This window comes from Cervus elaphus, chromosome 11 (genome assembly GCF_910594005.1).
Source record: "Cervus elaphus chromosome 11, mCerEla1.1, whole genome shotgun sequence".
Classification (NCBI taxonomy): domain Eukaryota; kingdom Metazoa; phylum Chordata; class Mammalia; order Artiodactyla; family Cervidae; genus Cervus; species Cervus elaphus.
The window spans coordinates 32,781,247-32,802,207 of record NC_057825.1 but is presented as its reverse complement, the minus strand read 5'-3'; the positions used below and the strand labels follow the sequence as shown (position 1 = coordinate 32,802,207).

The following is a 20,961-nucleotide window of genomic DNA, read 5'->3' as shown; positions in this document are numbered from 1 at the left end:
CACAGCAGTATATTATGAAAAGCTGTTCCTGCCACCTTCCTAGTACTTTGCTTTCTGAAACAATTTACAGGATTATAGAACACCCAGGAGTAAGCAGGCTGATCAAACAAAACCAAACCTTTTAAAATTCTGCCCAAATTTAACCAGTGATTCTCTGAGATAAGTGACTGGACACTTTTTCTCCCCAGAACTCCCTTCCCCTTTTGCACCTACCAAGGAAAAACAAAGACAACAATGTGAAAATAATTAAAAAGATTTAAAAACCATTTACTCTTTACTTTTATTACAATAAATATTTATCAATAATAGAGTTAAAACAATTTTAAATTAAAACCTACTGCATTACTTTTGGGTTTCACAGCAGCAGAAATAAAACATAAATTCAGTTGAGAGCGCAAGGCTTCCAGAATCCAGTGGCAAGAAACAGTCAGGTCTTGATTATCTGGGCGAGCAATGGGGACCAGGAATACCGATGACACAAAGCGAATGGTGAAATGCACACCTGTACCCTGTTTGCACATCAAATTACCTAAGACCTCACAACATTCCAGCTAAGGAATTTAACCAAGTTGTGACATCTCATTTCCCACAAGAGCTAGAGTTTTCCCCCCATCAAGCCCAAGAACGCAACTGCTCCAGGCACCGCCTTCTGGCCAGGAATGGGCCCACCATCATTCAAACCCTGGAAGCCTCAACTCTGGTGGAAGCAACCATCTTCTCACAAGTTTTCTGACTCACACAATCCCTGGTGAAAGGGAAGTGGAAAGTGACATATGTCAAGGCCTTTCTTGGGGACTAAGATGAACAGCAAGTAGGAAAGCCTGGAGATGCAGATACGGAACAGGCTTCTCAGAGTTACAGGGTACATGCAGATTAAGTGAACATGAAGAAAGAGTCTGGTGAGGGCTTATCATCTTGCTGATAATCAAGAGTAGACTGCGCGTACATACGAATACATCATACATATATATGCACAGAGAATATATGTGTACATATTAAATATGTAGGCATACACACACCACACATAACCAGATAAAATAAATGTTATTTGCTACGAACACGGGCAAGTCCCAGGCAGACCAATTACAAACATGTTCAATTAAACTACTTGAAAGGGAAAATAACTTTGTGTTCCTTTCAACTTCTTCTCTCACATATTCCACTTGTAGCAGACACATTCCAGTTACTAAAGTGGTATTGTTTCTAGGTACCTGAGGGGATGGAAATCATCCTTCTGTTTCAGAATACTACAGAAAGCAAACTGCAACAGGACCAGGCTAAACAAATCAATAATTGATTTGGCCATGATTCCCGCCACCTATTCTTAGTCACAGGGCATGAAACCTTACTCAGAAAAGTGTCGATTTCTTTTCCTACCATTGGTTACAAATTTAATCTATTCTGTTAGATGGGAGGGGAAAGGGAGAATGCAGGTCGAAAGGAGTTTACACCCCAGCAACTGTTCACCACCTTCCACTTTACCCAGAGGAAATAATACTTAAAAAAAAAAAAAAAAAAAACCCTGAAATTTGGAGTTTAATACTAAATTCTGCTTTTTTGGCGCATTCCAGAAAAAGCAAACGATTACCTGTAGCTGGGTCTTTGTCTCCTGAATAGCTGCTCTAATGGGATAAGTTATTTAAACAAAATAACCTACCCAAAAATGTTCATATTGTGGGCAATCTTAATTAGTACTTACTAAACTAAGTCTGATACAGAATGATACCAGTTAATTCAAACAGATTCATAATGCAGCATTCATGGACCTCATAAAATTAAAACAGGCCCCTCCTATAATCTGATTAGTAACATTAAGTACTGAACATGCTTCTAGTCAAGAATTTACTCTGTGTGTGTTTCAATAAAAACTAAAATCAATTCCAATTCTATTATCCATAGAAATTGCTTAAGAGAAGACTTTAGCCTAAGAGTCACAAGGCATCCACAGCATTTAGCCACTCCATGGGTCTCCAAAAGTGTCTCTGGTTACAACATAGCATTAGGTACTCCATGATCCAATTCATATGCTTTCAAAATAACACTGCTCTGATTGAATCTGGTTTTCTAAGAATCATTCTATGAAGAGTAAGACAATACTAGGAGACCAGACAGTATTTCTGTGTCCAAACGGACTCTCCCTAAGACAAGCCATTGTTAAAATATTCTAAAATCAGTCCATGTGCCATTTTCCAATTCTGGGAATCTGGCCTTTCTCTCCAAATGCAATATAACCCACTCACTCAGGCCACCTGTGAAAAAGGCTGCAAATGCCAAAACTTCTTATGCTACCCAAAATATTAGTTCATTTAAGATATGTCTGAAAAAAAAAGCAAGTCTGCTTAAAAACAATCAGCTAGATTACTGTCTCTCGCATTTTTTTAAAAAGGAAAGCATTACTAGCATGCAGCTTTAAAAGGCTGTTTATTGTGCACCACAGAAACAATGGAAATGAATTAGCCAGTAAGTCCAATTCCCATGGCTCCACACAAAGGAAAAAGTAAACACACTGCCACTTTCTCTGGAAAAGCTAGACAACCATGATTTACCATATATATCCTAAAGCAACTGTCTGCCAACATGTCAGATATCCGTACCACTGACAAACATGAAAAGAAAAACACTCGAATCACCTGGGTTACATAATAAAGGAAAATCTGAAAATTACTCAAGCTTCCTAAAATGTACAGGACATCATACTTTCAAGTTTCACAGTGATTAATTTAACACCATTTTACTGTTAAAACTGTCACTTAAAAGGTATATGTCAAAGTGCTTCAAATGCAGCATACTAAAAAATCTCCCTGGAAGCTTCTAGTACTGGCAGCTCACTGAAGGTTATTCACCCACAGGGTGTTCAAGAATCGGCACGCGGCCTTACAAGGACACCTCATGGAACCAAGAAAATCCCAATCTGATTTCACAAATTTCCTATAGCGTGCTCCAGCAAGTCCAGAACTGAAGTCAAGATAAAGGCCACTCTGAACACAGGAATCAGCACAATCAAAGATTTCTGTATCTGTTTTTGGCTTATTGGGGGACCCAAAGTCAAAAGATCTAGTCCTTCAGATTTACTTTGTTCTCTCTGGTACGTTCCCACTCCTTGCCTAGGCGAGAGATCTAAGGCTATCAAGGAGATCTGAATGTGGCAGGGTATAGGGGGAAACTGGAAAAGGAAATGGCAACCCACTCCAGTATTCTTGCCTGGAGAATCCCAGGGATGGGAGCCTGGTGGGCTGCCATCTATGGGGTCGCACAGCGTCGGACACGACTGAAGTGACTTAGCAGCAGCAGCAGCACAGGGGGCGACAAAGCAAGTGGCGTCTCTGTCCCACGTGGTGGCTGGTTAAAGGGAAACCCAGGGGAAGAATGAAGAGGAAGAGTTACAAACAGGTTTCCTGTTCAAATATTAAGGGGAGAAGTAGTCTTTGATTCAAACACTTTCAGATTACTTTTTCATTCTCCATAGAGTACAGAATCAAAGCCTGCTTTGGAAAGCAAAGTGAAAAGTGAAAGTGAAAAACGCTCAGTCGTGTCCAACTTTGTTACCCCATGGACTGTGTCCATGGAATTCTTCAGGCCAGAATATTGGAGTGGGTAGCCTTTCCCTTCTCCAGGGGCTTCCCAACCCAGGGATCGAACTGGGGTCTCCTGCATTGTAGGCAGAGTCTTTACTAATTGAGCTATCAGGGAAAGCAAGATACGCTCCAAATGCTTTTGGACTGACTACAACATAAATTGATTCTCTGAAAACTTAACACTTAGGAAACTTTTAAATTCACATCTGAACTTCAAATTAACGGAGAAAAGACGATTTACATTGTGACAGTTTTGAACTGTGCACTGCAGTAGCATCATTGCGCACTGAAGTGATCTCTTCTTCCCCTTCAAGTGGACACCATCTATGCTTGCTTTCTCCTTTGCATGCTCCCCCAGTGCCCAGGATCCAGGTCATGATCAGTATTCTTTCAGGAATTATTTAGAATTGGGGCAGCCCTAGACATGCACTCCTCTTCCCAAGAGCTCTATATTAAAATAGATAACATGTTGGTAACAGTACTGTAACATTCTAGGCCATAATCAGCATCAAATCTTCTTTTTAAAATTACAAGTAAAAGTAATTTAACCATATTATTAAAATGCCAGAGAAGACTATTTTACTTCTTGATTTGGAAGTTATTCACTCTATTACCCTTAAGACTAAAACCCATGAACTACATCTGTTACACATTAAGGGAGAAATGTTGGTTAAATTGTGGCAATTTTAAACTGTATGTAGATTACACTAAGACCATGAATGCTATTAAAGGATCATAAAAGGGAGCATGAATATACTCAGATATTTTTTAGATTTTTTTAGATTTTTCTATCCTATGCCCCCCTTCAAACACAGGGGAATTTTCTGACAAGCATGAAAGGACATTTTTCATACCATAACCTGAAAAGAAAACTCCCTACAGGTCTAGGTAACTTTGGTCAGAAGAAACAGAAAGCAAACCTCTGGCCTGGCTAAGGCACTCTGTTCTGAAATGGACAGAAAACATACATGTACGACCAATTATGCCACTTGTTCCCCAAAAGGCAGCTCAGCATATGCTAGGAGAAAGGGTGGGGTGTGAATGCACCCCAAAAAATCATGCATAAGCCTGAAATACCTTTTATACTTTGGAAAGGTTATGATCATTGGTGATGATGTCAGTTCACAGAGCTCTTTGTAACGAAGTCCTGCTTCAGTTGCTATACCATACATGACAAATAGGGGCTTTCTTGATACACTTCAAGACAGCAGACTAAACCAAAAAAAGGAGTCAACAGTACACTAAAGACTCGCAAGTCTACAGTATTCTGAAACAGTCACTCACTTTTCTTTTTTTTTTTTGGTTACTCACTTTTCATCTTTTATCTTCCTGACATCCATCTTTCTTTCATCTCATGATGCCAATGAAACTGACTACAGCATAATTCTTAACCACTACGGGGAAATATGTTATCAAGTATAGGCACAAAACAATTTTCAAATAAACCTGATGCAACAGAAAAAGAGCAGAAACACACTTTGAGGTAAAAGAGACCCAAAATTACAGGACATGACCCTATGACAGAAATAAAGGGCTTTTTTTTTTTTTTTTTTTTACTATACTATACAAAGTGATGAAAGCCTGTGGTCCAAATTTGCCATTTTATAAATATTTTTCAGCTCTTACATAATACAGATGAATCTCATTTTGTATACAAAGTCAACAAAACAATAAAATGATTAGCTTAAAATCTTAAAGCAAAGGTTTGTTCCTGACTCAAATTAATACTTTATCCAGCTCGATTTTACAGATGACACAGAACAAGGTATACAAAAGATAAGAGTTACTTTTACTTAATTAGCTCATTCTCTGACCTCCATGATGGCAATTTAAATAAACATGAATCACTATCCATGTTTTCCTGTGTTAATTTCCCAACTATTTTCAGTGTTCATTTTTGTCTCAGAGAAATTCACAGAATATACCTGAAACTTTACAATTTTTTAAAAACTGAGTACAGTTAGCTCCGTGATGCTTCATTTCTAATAACTTGTTAACAATGATTACAATTCACAAATTTTTTAAAAACTGAAATAATAATTACATGGTTATTTTTACAAAGTGGCAGACTAAAATCCAACAAAATACACTATAATTAAATTTAATGATGGGCACATTTATAGATAAATAATGATTATGGTTTTAATTACATTATCAACACAGTGGTGCCTATTTTATCCAAGTGCAATCCGTCCAAAAAAAAGGGTTTAAGATACACTCTTCATTCAAGCACAAACTTCATTCAGTGGAAAATAAAAGAAAATCAGCCAGTAAATTTCACCACCACCAAATTAAATTAAGGAGACAAAATCAGAAAGAAATAGAATATCCACATTCATGAAAAGCTGTGATCATAAAACAATCATACAAAAGTCAAAAGAGATTTTTATGTTTGTCAGTAAACCTCAAAAATTATTCCAAGTCATATTAAAGGGTGTAAATACTCAGTAAGGCATATATGTCAAAACTTTTCTTCAGGTGGAGAAGTGAGCAAGTTGGGAAAAAGAGAAGTTCTCTCTATGTCTTTATCTTGTATGAAATAAAAAACACAGCACTGTTTCCGCCACAGAAAGAGATAAAGGGAGATAGGAAGGACAAATTAGATCAGAAATCTAGTTTCATAGCAACGTTCACAGTAGTAATTTCATAGTGAGGTTCATGAGATTCCTAACCCCTAAGAAACTTTTTTCTTATAAGGAAGTTAATCTATGTTCCTCACAAGTAATTATTCTAAGAATGGGACTATCACATGCATTCATATGATCATAGTTCATAGGCACCAAATCTCAACAACTTGTAGCTGAGGGGAAAAAATGCCACGTTTAAACACTGAACCATGCCAATGAGTGAGCCATAATTACAATCCATTCTCTATTAAGTCTCAATAAAATATTTTTCTTTAAAATAAAATTAAACCACTTATTAAGATCTGTTCCATAACAAAGAGAGCCAGAATACTAGAGAATTTAAATATATATATATATATATAAATATATATATATTAGCTCTCTTAGCACATGAGGACAAAAGGCATTTTCATGGGAAAGTGAAACCTGTATTTGGCAACTGTATACTGTTCTCTAATCATTTGGCATTCTTGCTCAAAGTGACTTGCTCTTATCTTTTCCCTACATTAGATTTGGGGTACTGATAGCTTCCACAGCTAAAGACTTACTGCTACTGCTAACTGCTGCTAAGTCGCTTCAGTCGTGTCCAACCCTGTGTGACCCCACAGACGACAGTCCACCAGGCTCCCCTGTCCCTGGGATTCTCCAGGCAAGAATACTGGAGTGGGTTGCCATTTCCTTCTCCAAAAGACTTACTACTAAGTACCAAATATGAAAACATATTGGGTCCTCTGAACGTTATCAGTGTTCCTAAACAAATATGAGGGTTTGAAAAATAAAATCCAAGCATCTTTAACTCTGTATGAACCAAAACATTATGGATTCCTAAACAACAAGGAACATTTTGCTGGGCTATTACGTTTAACCAAAACAACACATGGTTTTATAAAAAAGTAAGCTGGGAGTTAATAGGTCCAATATTCCACAAGTTCAGATATGTATCATTCCTGCTGTCCAAGTACCACATACACACTGAGTTCCCATGTCTGTTAAGCAGATCAGTTTAGTTCAACGGTGATGGATGAATATTTACAAGCATCTTATTTACAGTACTTCTTTCTGTAGATTACAGGCCAATATTCTTTTCTTCCACTCCTAGTCAATCTGAATTTGGTTTTCTCAATGAGAAGGGGTAAATGTGGAAATGGCTGCTCAGCTGCTTTACCTACAGAAAACCAGAACAGGAGGCAATGACAAGTCATACATAATTCCTTTAAAATACATACAGAATTCACCCTCTGGAAACAATTTACTGGCACGGCAAAAATCATTAGAAATGAAGAGGTCTCCCTGGACTAGGATAGCGGTAGAACTAGCTGACTAAGTGAGTACTAGAACTATCCTAGGAAAGTTAGGACTTATACCTGGGTCTGCCCAACTTCAAAATCTAGTCTTTCCAGAGCTTCCCAGACCACTGAGCCTTACATTCAAATCTACTGAAAAATTATAGGGTTAGTCGATTTATACTATCTAGCAGATCAAATATTTACATATATGGTTAGAGTCAATGTTCACCTTCTTACAAGGCTTCTAGGTAATCATTCCTAACTTCATGTAACAGTATAAAGCTAGATGTGTAAATTTTTGATGGTTTAAGCCATGTTAGTTAGGGTATCCCTACTAGAGGGTAGGCAAGAGCAAGGTAATGTGCCAGCTAGCAAGTATTGTTTACTTAATACTTTTTAGTTTCATTCTCATTCTTAATATTTACATTTCAATAGAAGTAATTAATGTTTTTGTGTGGTTCAGCAAGTTTTACCTTCTGGTCAGAAGTTGTAGAAGTGTTAAGAGAGTGGAAAGACAGTCAAAAAAAACATGTTCCTGGAATTTTTTTCAGTTAGCGTGTGCTTGTATTTTCTAGATTTTTAACAACAAAAATGTACTGCCTTTGTAATTTAAAGATAAACATGGTTTGGTTTGGTTTGGCGTGTGTATATGGAGTGTGTGTTTTCTAAAGATATACTTCTGAAGGATCATAGTTAAAACAATTATGAAAGACACTGGCAACTGTATTCTACTTCATGCATATGACTGATGAATAACAGAATAAAAGCCTAAAAATGTTGATATAAAGCATATAACACTAAATTTGCACGAACAAAAACCTAAATGACTATGTCTTCGTGTCACAATTCATAGACTTATCATGGTTTTTTTTCATCTACTTTGTTTCAACAAATATGGGCTACTTTGGGGAGAAACACTAAGGGCAGGAACACACACAAGGTATAAAAAATTGTTATCAAGCATGACAGATGTCCCGTTTGGCATTTTGTTTCTCAAACTTATTCACAGCAAGGTTCTTTTCAAAACAAACATTATCAAATTTTTTAAAGTATTTATATATATATATATATATATATATATATATATATATAAAATAGTGAAAATCTGCAAAGAATCTAAATGATTAAAATAACTGGGTCATGGTTAAGCACACTTACATTAAGTAATTTCCTTGATGGAATACTGTACAGCAATTAAAAATCATAAATATAAGACCATGCTAAGATATGTAAAATAATTACAAAAGAATGCTAAAGTGTAAGGAAAGAGGAAATAAACTGCATGGTTCTGACTTTCATTTTATTATATGGATCTTGGTCCATTTGTCCTGAAAGCAGTTTCTTATTTTAGAAGAGAATATTAAGGTTTGCAGAAGATTTCAAACTAATCCCTCACAATAATTATCCAGCTTTTAAATTATTTGTAGTTTAAAATACTACAATATCTGGAATCGTACACCTGGATATTATCCAAAATTTAGAGAATATCCCAAAATTCTTCCACTTACTCTAATAAGCAAGCTTCTTCTGAAATTTTCTCTCACCTGCATTCCACTATTTAAGAATCAAATGAACCAATTCTGCCCTAGCTTACTCACCACTTGTACTCCATAGTGGACGTGGGCCAAAGTGAAAGCAGCCGTTAACGTAAACAGGAGAATTCTCTCAACGTAAGGGGTTACTCCTACATTCACCACCATGACAATCACAAAAAGAGGAAGCAGCAACCAATTCAAAGTTGGGCACCGGGTACTGCTCATTTGACAAACAATCAGCTGACACTTGAAGTTATTTAAAAGAAAGAGAGAATAATAATTTAATTAAAGTTCTAGTCACTCTAACATTTAAAAAGCATTCAAATAGTTGAGCCAAGATATGTATTAAAACATTACATTATTATCAAGTTCCATAATTCTCAAATGCTCAGGAGTTCAACTGGACCTCTATCCCAGCCTCCAAACCTACGGACCCTCAGACTGGAAGATAATTTAGTAAGGATGCCATAGAAGGTATTCTCCTACTTGATAACAGTTTGGATAAAATAAATTTCTCCCAATTTTAAGATTCTACGATATATATGAAAATAATTTTTTCAGAACAACCTCCCACAGCACCACACAACTCAATTTCTTCAAGGTGATGAGGAGATGCTACCTCCAATTCAGTCATACCATCACAGAAAACACCTCAAAACCTCTTTGGCCCTCTTTACTTCAACACCTTACTCAATTATAGTTTTATTCCTTCAGAGATACTTTTTGTACAATATGGTAATGTTTTTAGATCTTTAGATGAAATCAGTATGAGCTAAGATAGTAAACACATGGTACAGACATAGAAACATAAACTTGGGGGCTAAGTTAAAAAATAAAAACTTATTAACGACCTAGCCTGAGCTAGAGCACAGGCTTCCTGGCAGTCAGGACTAGAGGGTCTCTTCTCAACCCCTCCTGATCATTCCTCCCTGTCTGCACTCTTGCTAGGCTATAGCAGAGAAAGGGATTTTTTTTTTTTAACATATGTAGTATTTATTACAAAGTTTTTATTCTATGTTCTTAATTTAAAAACCAGTTGATTAAAAAATATGTGGGGTATATGTGTTTTTTTCTCTGTCAAAACCCCCTTCCAAGCTCCCTAAATTAATCATTAGATCTGCTGCCATTTCAACCACACTATTAATAATATTTAGAGTCTAAAGGGAATTATTCCATGAATTCTTCAGCAGGCAACCAAATCAAAAAATTTAAATGATGCCATGGTTCCAAAATACTACCAGTTTCCCAATCCTATTAGTGTCAAACAAAAATAAAATAAAATAACTTTCTGCATGGTTCTGTCTTTGTAGTTATTATTCTTCCAAATTTCTGACTATAAGATCTTTAATATCTACTTATTCTAATACTATATAAGATTTCTCAAACTATCAAATTCTGTCTAATATTTCTTATATGTGTTACGATTTTTAAAAGAAAAATCTTACTGTGCTGTTGGCAAAGGCTGTTCCAACCATTAAGTAGAACACTCTAGGGTGTAACTCTAAAATATCTGAAGGTGACAGGAGGATCCATGCTGTAGACAAAATGAATAGCAAACATGGAGAAAAGAAGGGAACCACAGCTTCATAGACTGAATTGTATTTCAACGTGTTATTTTTATAGCTTCTGGAAAAAAAAATCAAGTAATACAAGAACATTATTACATATAAAACTCAACACTGTACTTGTATCTTTATAGTTTTCAAAGTACTTACACACTTACTCTCTTATATTTATTCACAGTAACCCCACGGCATAGGTAGAACCGACATTATTAATCCCATTTTAGAGGCAGGTTAAGTGAGGATGTAAGAAGTTAAATTTACATAAGTGAAAGTGTTACTTGCTCAGTCCTTTCTGACTCTTTTGCAACCTCATGGACTATATAGCCTTCCAGGCTCCTCTGGTCCATGGAATTCTCCAGACAAGAATACTGGAGTGGGTTGCTATTTCCTTCTCCAGAGGATCTTCCCAACCCAGGGACTGAACGAGGGTCTCCTGCATTGTGGGCGGAGTCTTTACCATCTGAACCACCAGGTTAAATCCCATTTCAGAGGCAGATTAACCCATTTTAGGGCTTCCCTCATAGCTCAGTTGGGAAAGAATCCACCGGCAATGCAGGAGACCCCGGTTCAATTCCTGGGTTGGGCCGATCCACTGGAGAAGGGACAGGCTACCTACTCTAGTATTCTCGGGCTTCCCTTGTGGCTAAGTTGGTAAAGGATCTGCCTGCAATGCGGGAGACCTGGGTTCAATCCCTGGGTTAGGAAGATTTCCCTGGAGAAGGGAAAGGCTATCCACTCCAGTATTCTGGTCTGGAGAATTCCGTGGACTGTATAGTCCATGGGGTTGCAAAAGAGTCAGACACGAGTGAGCAACTTTCACTCAATCCCATTTTAGAGGCAGATTAAGTGAGAATTTAAATTTACATAATTTGGTACCAAGTGGCAGGGCCAGGACTAGAATGGAAGTCTTCTGATTCCCTAGTCTCATTTACCCGCCTGGAAAAGTTTTATTATCTGGTCTGGATCCTATAAGATTAAATTCTAATAGGAAAAACTAAAATGAACACAAAACCATACTAGAAGAGTACCTCACAGGGCTGCTATGATACACAACTTAACAGTGAAAAGACTCGGAACCAAGATGGGTCACTGCATAACATATCTTAGTGGCTCTGGGCACACAGGTGGTAGCACGCTCATACATGTCTGCTCATCTGAACTGAGCCCTCAATCCTCATCCCAGTTCTGCCACTAATTACATAACCTTGGGAAAGACACTGCCCAATCAGGACCTCAGCTTTAGAAGAATTATCTCAAATTATCTCTAAGGGTTTTAGAGCGTTACATTTTATGACTTCTATGAATGACTGACAGTGGTCATAAAGAGGGAAGATTAAGAGAGACAGGATTGTGCAAGACAAATCTGAGCACTGAAAAATGAAGTGGGAAGTACAAGAAAATGTTCCAAGCAGAGGAAACAGGGAGTGGAGGAAAGAGTGGGAGCAAAAGTAATGAGGAAGGAAAGAACAAAATACATTCAGGTCACAGTAGGAAACTGAGTGTGCTGAGCCCAAGTGGAAATGTGCATAGATCAGAGAGATGGAACTCCACCAGGTCAAGTCCCCTCCCAACCCCTACCCGACTCCTCAGGCACGCCCCACTCTTCAGGAATTTTGATATGGTGCTCTTTAAGAAGAAGTCAGCATAGCTCCAGGGTTTAGTCTTCAACTATACAAGTTCAGAAATTTTATTTTATAATCATGCTAACTAAACTTACCTATAATCAATTTACTAAAACTTACAATCAATTCATAAAAAGAATGTAAACCTATGAATATTCCAATAGGAACATACTCCCTCCCAATTCACTCACACAAAAAAATGACAAATTAGACTGATGAGCCCAAAACTGTTACCAAAAAACTAGTTCTGAGCTAAAGTTGAATTGACTACACAAGCCACTACAGGCAGATGATCCTCATCTCATTCTAAATTCAAAATACAGCTTCATAACCTTTTCAAAATGCCCAGATTTCAAAAGAAAGATCCTAAAATTCACCTAAATAACAATTACTAAAGATTTTCATATTTCTCTTCCAGTTAAAAAATAAAATACTTACCTGAAAAAATTTAACAAACTCATTGGAAGAGTCACGCACAGTGCACAACCTGAAGGAAAGAACATTTAAATTATCATGAATTAATATTCAAGAGAGATTTTTATAATAATTAAATACATACAAAATATGTAGTATTTTTAGATGCAACAATTTTCAAGCTCAGATTTACTTCTGTAATGAAATTAAATACATTTTTGAACAATATTTACAACTGGAAGAGTGGCAGTACAGTTTAGCAGAGACTCACGGAGCCAAAGTGGGTTGAATCTCAGTTGTGCCACCAACTGGCTATGGGACTTCAGGCAAATTCATTTTTCAGTGCCTCAGTTTCCTCTTTTATAAAATATAGATAATAGTAGTAACAATCCCATAGGGTTTTGAGAATTAAATGAGTTATTACATGCAAAGACTCCTGGAACAGTACCTGATTTATAGTAAATTGCACCATGTAAGTTATTTATTGGAAGAGGGAACCATTAATATTAACATATCCTGCTGCTTCCTTTACACTTCTTTTTACCTCCCTAGCATTCTTAATTTCTCCCCCTACTCTATACACTAATTCTTTCTCCTCAAAGCTAAAAAGAAAGACAGCCTTCCCAAGAAACATTACCATTGTTCCTGCTGTTCTCACTATCTACTATCTTACTCTGCTATCTCCTACCACCCAACAAACTTAACTTGTCTTCAACTCCTCAGCTGCCGCTGCTGCTAAGTCACTTCAACCGTGTCCAACTCTGTGCGACCCCATAGACGGCAGCCCACCAGGCTCCCCCGTCCCTGGGATTCTCCAGGCAAGAACACTGGAGTGGGTTGCCATTTCCTTCTCCAATGCATGAAAGTGAAAAGTGAAAGCGAAGTCGCTCAGTCGTGTCCAACTCTTTCCCACCCCATGGACTGCAGCCTACCAGGCTCCTCCGTCCATGGGATTTTCCAGGCAAGAGTACTGGAGTGGGGTGCCATTGCCTTCTCCACAACTCCTCAGCACTCAACATAATTCTGCCTACCCTCTGCAGAAACTGCACTCTTGAAATTTATCAATCTCTCCTACTCAGTTCAGTTCAGTCGCTCAGTCATGTCCAACTCTTTGCGACCCCATGGACTGCTGCACGCCAGGTTTCCCTGTCCATCACCAATTGCTGGAGCTTGCTCAAACTCATGTCCATCAAGTCAGTGATGCCATCCAACCATCTCATCCTCTGTTGCCCCCACTTCTCTTCTTGACGTTAATCTTTCCCACCATCAGTGTCTTTTCCAATGAGTCAGTTCTTCGCATCAGGTGGCCAAAGTATTGGAGCTTCTTCAGCTTTAGCATCAGTCTTTCCAATGAATTTTCAGGACTGATTTCCCTTAGGATTGACTGGTTTGATCTCCTTGCAGTCCAAGAGACTTTCAGTATCCTTTCTTCATTCCTGACTTCTAAGTAAGATGACTCCGCTGACTACCCACTAACTGCAATTCTTTCCTCTCTTGGTCTTGGTGATCCCATTTGCCCAATGTTCCTGTCAGCCATCCAATCATTCAACGGTGTCCTTTAATGGCAATCTACCTCCTGCATATTCCTAACTGACTGACTGAAGGTGCATCTACTCTCCCTCAGAGAATCTTCTCTTACAGCTTTAACCATAAGCTCCCTGCAGCTGACTCCAAAAATCTTAATACTTTTGGGCAAATCAGACAATCTCTCTGAGCTTCAGAGACCACAACTGTACCATGAGGATGGGGCTAAGTGATTTTCTAGGGAACCCTGAATCTTAAATTCTCTGATTCTGTGATCTGTAGCGATGTAAAGTCCTAATCTTTCTCTGTTTCAAACTCCAAACCAATACATGTGGCAACTTTTGCACATTTCATTTGGATATTTCCTTGTCACTCAACGTATTAGCCCATTCTGGACTCCCGGTGACTAAACTTCGCTTGGGGGTGGGGAGGTGTGTTGTCAATGCAGCTATGACATTAAGGAGCAGAGAGAAGAACATTCCTTCAAACAACTCCTAACACAACTTGCTAAAAACACATGAAAAAAACTATAATTCACCAATCAGAAATCTCACCTCAAAAGAGGAATTACTCTGCTACTTCCAAGCCCAACTGGAACAATGTTCCCAGATTAGAAAATCTTAGAGGGAATGGAAGGAGAAGACAAGATGTCTTCAATGTCCTCAGAAACTTTTAGTAGCTTATTTCAAGTTAAGCTGGGGAGCACTGGTAGGAGCAAGGCTAAATGTATCCACCCAGAATCACTTGCAGCTTTCAAGCGCTTAACTAAGATAAAATCTTAAGCACAGTAAGCATGTAGAAAGCCTGAGCTCTATATAGGTTGCCAAAGAAAAACACTGTATTTACTGTTTCTTCTCTAAATAGTAAATAGCATTATGTGAACCAAGAACTTCTAGATGTCCAACCTGGCTTTAGAAAAGGAAGAGGAACCAGAGATCATATTGCCAACATTTGCTGGAATCAAGCTGGAATCAAGACAGATGGGAGAAACATCAACAACCTCATATATGCAGATGATACCACTCTAATGGCAGAAAACGAAGAGGAACTAAAGAGCCTCTTGATGAGGGTGAAGAAGGAGAGTGAAAGAGCTGGCTTAAAACTAAATATTAAAAAAACTAAGATCATGGCATCCAGCCCCATTACTGCATGGCAAATAGAAGTGGAAAAGGTAGAAATAGTGACAGATTTCCTCTTCTTGGGCTCTAAAATCACTGCTGATGGTGACTGCAGCCATGAAATCAGAAGACGACTGCTTCCTGGCAGGAAAGCAATGACAAATCCAGACCGTGTGTTGAAAAGCAGAGACATCACTCTGCCGACAAAGGTCCACATGGTCAAGGCTATGGTCTTCCCAGCGGTCATGTACAGTTGTTGAGAGCTGGACTGTAAAGAAGGCAGAATGCCAGAGAATTAATGCCTTCAAACTGTGGTGCTGGAGAAGCCTCCTCAAAGTCCCTTAGAGAGCAAAGAAATCAAACAAGTCAATCTTAAGGGAAATCAACCCTGAATACTCGTTGGAAGGACTGATGCTGAAGCTGAAGCTCCAGTATTTTGGTCATCTGATGAGAAGAGTCAACGTATTGGAAAAGTCCCTAATGCTGGGAAAGATTATGGACAGAAGGAGAAGAGGGTATCAGAGGATGGAATGGCTGGATGGCATCACTGATGCAATGGACAAGAACTTCAGGAGATGGTGAGGGACAGAGAGGCCCGGCGTGCTGCAGTCCATGTGGTTGCAAAGAAATACAACTGGACGACTGAACAACTCTAGGTTGTATTTGATCTGCTTTCTGTAAAGAGTATTTAATTGTTAAATACTTACCTAGTAAACTCTATATATGAGAATGATAGAACCCACACACACGCAGACCTGCTTTTCTTATTACATAGGAAGGTCTAGACTTCATAATATAGGAAGCAATGGCTATCGAAAAGTTAGAATTCATAAAAAAAGATTGAGGAGAATGAGATGAACACCAAGGATAGCATGATCACAACAAATATTCTGGTTCCTCATCAACGGTTCCTTGTTTCCAGGCTTATTTATTAAATAAAAAATTCAAAATAAAAAACACCAAGACAAAAATGCTTTAAGTCAAAAAAGATATAACAACAAATAAGAGGGAAAATGTTATTTATATCAAAATAAAAGATTACTATACTTAATAAAGTGCTTCTAAAAATAAAGGAGGTCATTAACAATCCTATAGCAAAAACTGACCAGAAAAAGATAAAAATGACTCTCAAACACTAGGAAAGTTCATCCATAATAAGGGAAATACAAATTAAAACTCTACAGATATATCATTTATTATCCCAAACTGGCAAAAATCCAAAAGTGTGACAACATACTACATTGGGAAAACTAAATAAACAGGTACTTTCATTTATGGCTGGTGGGAATTCAGTATCAGACAACCCATATGGAAGGGAATACAGCATTTGGTGAAATTGCATACCTCTGTCCTTTACTAACAAGTCTACTTCTAGAGATCCCTTCCAATATACCCTGGCAAAAATATGAAAAAGACATTTACATGGATAAGATGATTTACTTCAACAATTTGTGTATCAGCAAAAAACTGGAAATAACCCAAATGTCCATCAGTATAAGGCTGTTTGAATAAACGATTGCATAATCACGCAACGAAGTACCAGGCATTTGTAAGAACAACTGAGGAAGATGGCTATACATCACTATGTGTATCTCTAAGATACACTATTATGTGAAGAGAAAACAAGAGCACAGGTAGTAAAATATGTATAGTAGGCTACCATTTACCATGAAAGAGAGTGATAAACCACACACGCACACTTACTTATAATAACAAAAAAACAACAAAAGATTAAGTAAAAAATTAAAAACTAAGAATATGACACAGACTAGACTTCTTTGAATATACCTTGCTTTATATATAGATCTGACTTTGTAATTATGTGAAAGGAAAAAGTAATCCCTAAAAATCAAAACCAAAATGAAACGAACTTAAATGTACATATCCACAGTTGGTGGCATAACCACAGAATTGGAACTTTAGACTATAATAACCCAACTGGGCATCTCTATTGGAATAAACCATGAGGACAAACGGAACTGCAAAACAATCAAAATCTTCAATGATTTTCAGTAATGATATCGTTGCTCATTTGGGTACTATATTCTGAGACTATAACTGTTTTATGGAATAAAGCAAATGAATTTTTTGTGTCACTGAAAGCAAAGACTTTTGTCCGAGTTTAAAAGAAAAACAAATATAAAATCAACAAAGTTAAGTAAGAAATCTGTATTATCAAATTTGATTTGAATTTATTAGTATGAATTTATGAGGTAGTTTATCAAAAAACAAACTTTATTCCCCCACCTATCCACTGAAAGAATGGATTCCTAAGCAATGATCATCAGTATCCGTTAGTACCATTAGCTGAAGAGCTGAGGCAGAACTTTGGAACAGAAGTACAAAACCTCAACCCTCTGGTCACTATTGATACCATAAAAAGAGAGACAATTAAGACACTATGTGCCTTCTAGTGATACATTAAGTAGTACCATTACCTAATAAGAACAGTTGCAAAAATGTATATACAAAGAGAATTGTAGCCTATTAAAGTATCTACTTAACATTCCAAAACTTACATATCAAAGATACCATTTTATCTCTAAATTAACATTTAAACGTAAAATGCAGCAAATCTGCCATAGGACAAGCTGCATAAATCAAAAGATTCACTCATAGTAGCAGATGAAAAATAGCTAGCCGTTTCAAGGTAAAGAAATCACAGTTATACAGCCACCCAAAAATGAACATTTGGTAGATTACAGCAGGGTTCCTAAAATATCTGCGGTCCAGAGCGACAGAAAATCCCTAAACTATGCCTTTTCTGAAAGCCAGTGCCTAATGCACCATCTTCTTGGCTTTCTCTAAGGTTTCAATCCCCACTCTGCAACCAAGGTTCACTGGGGGTGGGGGTGGGGGTATTTTTTAGATAAGAGAACAGAGGAACAGCCAGTAAGTATTTTTGTTGTTTTAACCCTGCAAATTTCTCAGTGCCACTCCTGGTGCCCCAAATAACAACCCAGATTCCTCTTCCTCTTTGCCTCTTTCCATAAAAATTTTCTCCCTGACTCAATCATCCTGTAGATATCCACTCTGTCTAAAATAAAAAAGGAAGCATTACCATGATCAAAACCTTTACTGAGCATTCAGAGGCTTAAGAAAGAGTGTGTCTGAGAAGAAAAGAAGCTAAATTTTTGGAGTGGATGTATTATAAACACTGTGCTTTGTCATTCTATTTCCTCAAACTAATAATCTCTGATTTCGAGATAAGCAGTAGAAATCAATACTGAATGTCCATCTAAATGTAGATCCTCCAATATGATCTAAATTAATTTGAATAGTTATTTTACAAGGTTTGTGTGATATATTTTGGTATTTCCTTCTGATTAAATGCAGCTTGGTGCTGAACAAAAGCAACACAAAGAATCCTTATTTTCCTTAATGGTTTGGTTGAAACCCTATAGGTTGTTGGGTTGTTCTACTTGCTGTAGGGGAAAGGGTATTGTTGCTTGTTACAACCAAACACTGGTTTTGATAACAAAGTGATGTTAAAACAGGCTTCAACATGGAGCTTCTTACCAATGATCATTGCAGTGAATAGGTCTCTATATAAGAAATTAAACAGGAAAGGTTCATACCAGGCCTCAACTCCCACAACCGCAGTCACTATGTAGACAAAAGAAATAGTCTGGAAGGAAAATGCAGACAAAAGCATACAGAGTATTAACAGCTAGAAAGATCAGGCAATCAACAATGCTTTATGCAGCATAAATCTAGGAAACAGTTTTAGTAACAGCAAAACATATGCTTAGATTTGATACTGTGGCAAGTCTTCCTGCCCTTAAAGTTGGTTGTTTTTTCTTTAATAACTAACTTCTAGACAATGCAAGCAAGGAGCCTGCTAAGGCACCTCATAAATTGGTTTAGCCACAGGATGATCCAATCTGCCCACCCAATCACCCTCTTCAAACACACTCCAACTTCTGATTCTTTACTGGAGCCTCAGACGCAGAGAGCAAAATGGCGACACAAAAAGCTGGGATTCTAAGGCAGGGAGAGTTAATAGCAAGCCTTGGTAGTAAGAGAAAACTCTTTACTCACTGAAAAGCTGGCCATGAAGACAAAAAGCCAACAATTTTATGTGCATAACTTTCTTCATAAAATCAACAGTTTAAATGAAGGTTTGTTAAGAAACTGTTCATTTTTCAGTGTAATAATGGCACTGTGTTTATATTTTTTAAAAAGAACTCTTACTACTTAGAGATATACAGTAGCCTATTTATCACATGTCAAGATTTTCCTTTAAAATAATTGGGAGGTGGTAAGGTAAGGAAGAATATATATGAAACGAGACTGGTCATATGTTAACTACTGAAGCTAAGTAACAGGTACACAAGGGTTTCATATACATATACTTTTGTACATATTTGAAATTTTCCATAAATAAGTTTAAAAAATATATAAAATAAAAAGGGAAAAAAATTTAAAGCATCCATCAGCTCTAACCAAAAAAGCATAAGGTCAATAAAGAAGGAATGACAAACTCTCCCAAAAATTTATGGCAATGTTGAAAATTTAAGAACACATACTTACCACCTGGCTAATGTCATATCCCCATGGCAGGAAAAGAATCCCTGTGTTATACTTTTCCCAGTGAGATAGGATGAAAGAAAACAAAACTACCCATAGCAGGAGATAAAGAACAAAAACACTGACACCAGATGATCCTCGTCCAAAAATGGAATACACGGTGACAACAAAGTAAACACATGACCAACTATCCAGGCCATGGTCAAAAAGCTCCCCAAGCGGGGTGCTGGAATTGGTTCTACGGGCTTGCTTTCCATCCACACCATCTGCAATCGAAACACATTACACAGGGAAAGGTCAACGTCTGCACCAGAATGGAGAAAGTCGTCTTTAATAAAAAAGAGAGAAATGCAACAAAACATATCAGCGTATCATAGAAATGTTAATTAACTAAAGTATAAACATCAGACAGAACTATAAAAATCCAACCTTTAATTCCTACAATGCAAAGATTTCAGAAATAAAATCTGTAATCTCTCCAAGTTTAATCCAAAAATCAAAATGTTAAAGTCACACTGAATGGTGTCTATTTTCCATCTGAAGCAGCATTCTACTCTGAACTCTAAGCATTGAACTCTGAATTCCTCCAAATCTGCCTAGTAACTGAGTTGTTCCACTACCCACAAATTCTTAACCCTCCAGAGAATACTCAATAGTTGTTTATTATGATTTATACTCCTTGCTCTAGGATCCAAAAACACTCAGTACTTCAGACATAACACCTATTTCATCCTGTTACATATCACAGTCACATCTTTACAGATGGACCACTTCCATAATTTTAAGTGTTTTCAGAAAAGGCTTTGTCAGTTCTAACGAGATGGATGAAACTGGAGCCCATTACACAGAGTGAAGTAAGCCAGAAAGATAAAGACCAATACAGTATACTAACGCATATATATGGAATTTAGAAAGATGGTAATGATAACCCTATATGCAAAACAGAAAAAGAGACACAGATGTACAGAACAGACTTTTGGACTCTGTGGGAGAAGGCGAGGGTGGGATGTTTTGAGAGAACAGTATTGAAACATGTATGTTATCAAGGGTGAAACAGATCACTAGCCCAGGTTGGATGCATGAGACAAGTGCTCAGGGCTGGTGCACTGGGAAGAGCCAGAGGGATGGGATGGGGAGGGAGGCGGGAGGGGGGATCGGGATGGGG

The 20,961-nt window shown here is 37.5% G+C and overlaps 1 protein-coding gene across 1 annotated transcript in view; it reads right to left on the bottom strand.

Moving 5' to 3' along the window:
- Nucleotides 1–246: 246 nt before the first annotated feature.
- Nucleotides 247–20,961, bottom strand: part of SELENOI (selenoprotein I) — a 46,333-nt gene continuing 25,618 nt past the window's right edge. Inside the window, exons 5-10 of the mRNA XM_043917382.1 lie at nt 19,800–20,062; nt 18,786–18,894; nt 12,649–12,697; nt 10,469–10,649; nt 9,087–9,269; nt 247–7,367 (exon numbers count right to left, since the gene is read on the bottom strand). Coding sequence (XP_043773317.1) covers nt 7,302–7,367; nt 9,087–9,269; nt 10,469–10,649; nt 12,649–12,697; nt 18,786–18,894; nt 19,800–20,062 — 851 coding nt within the window. The 3' untranslated portion in view covers nt 247–7,301. The remainder of the gene's footprint in view (nt 7,368–9,086; nt 9,270–10,468; nt 10,650–12,648; nt 12,698–18,785; nt 18,895–19,799; nt 20,063–20,961) is intronic.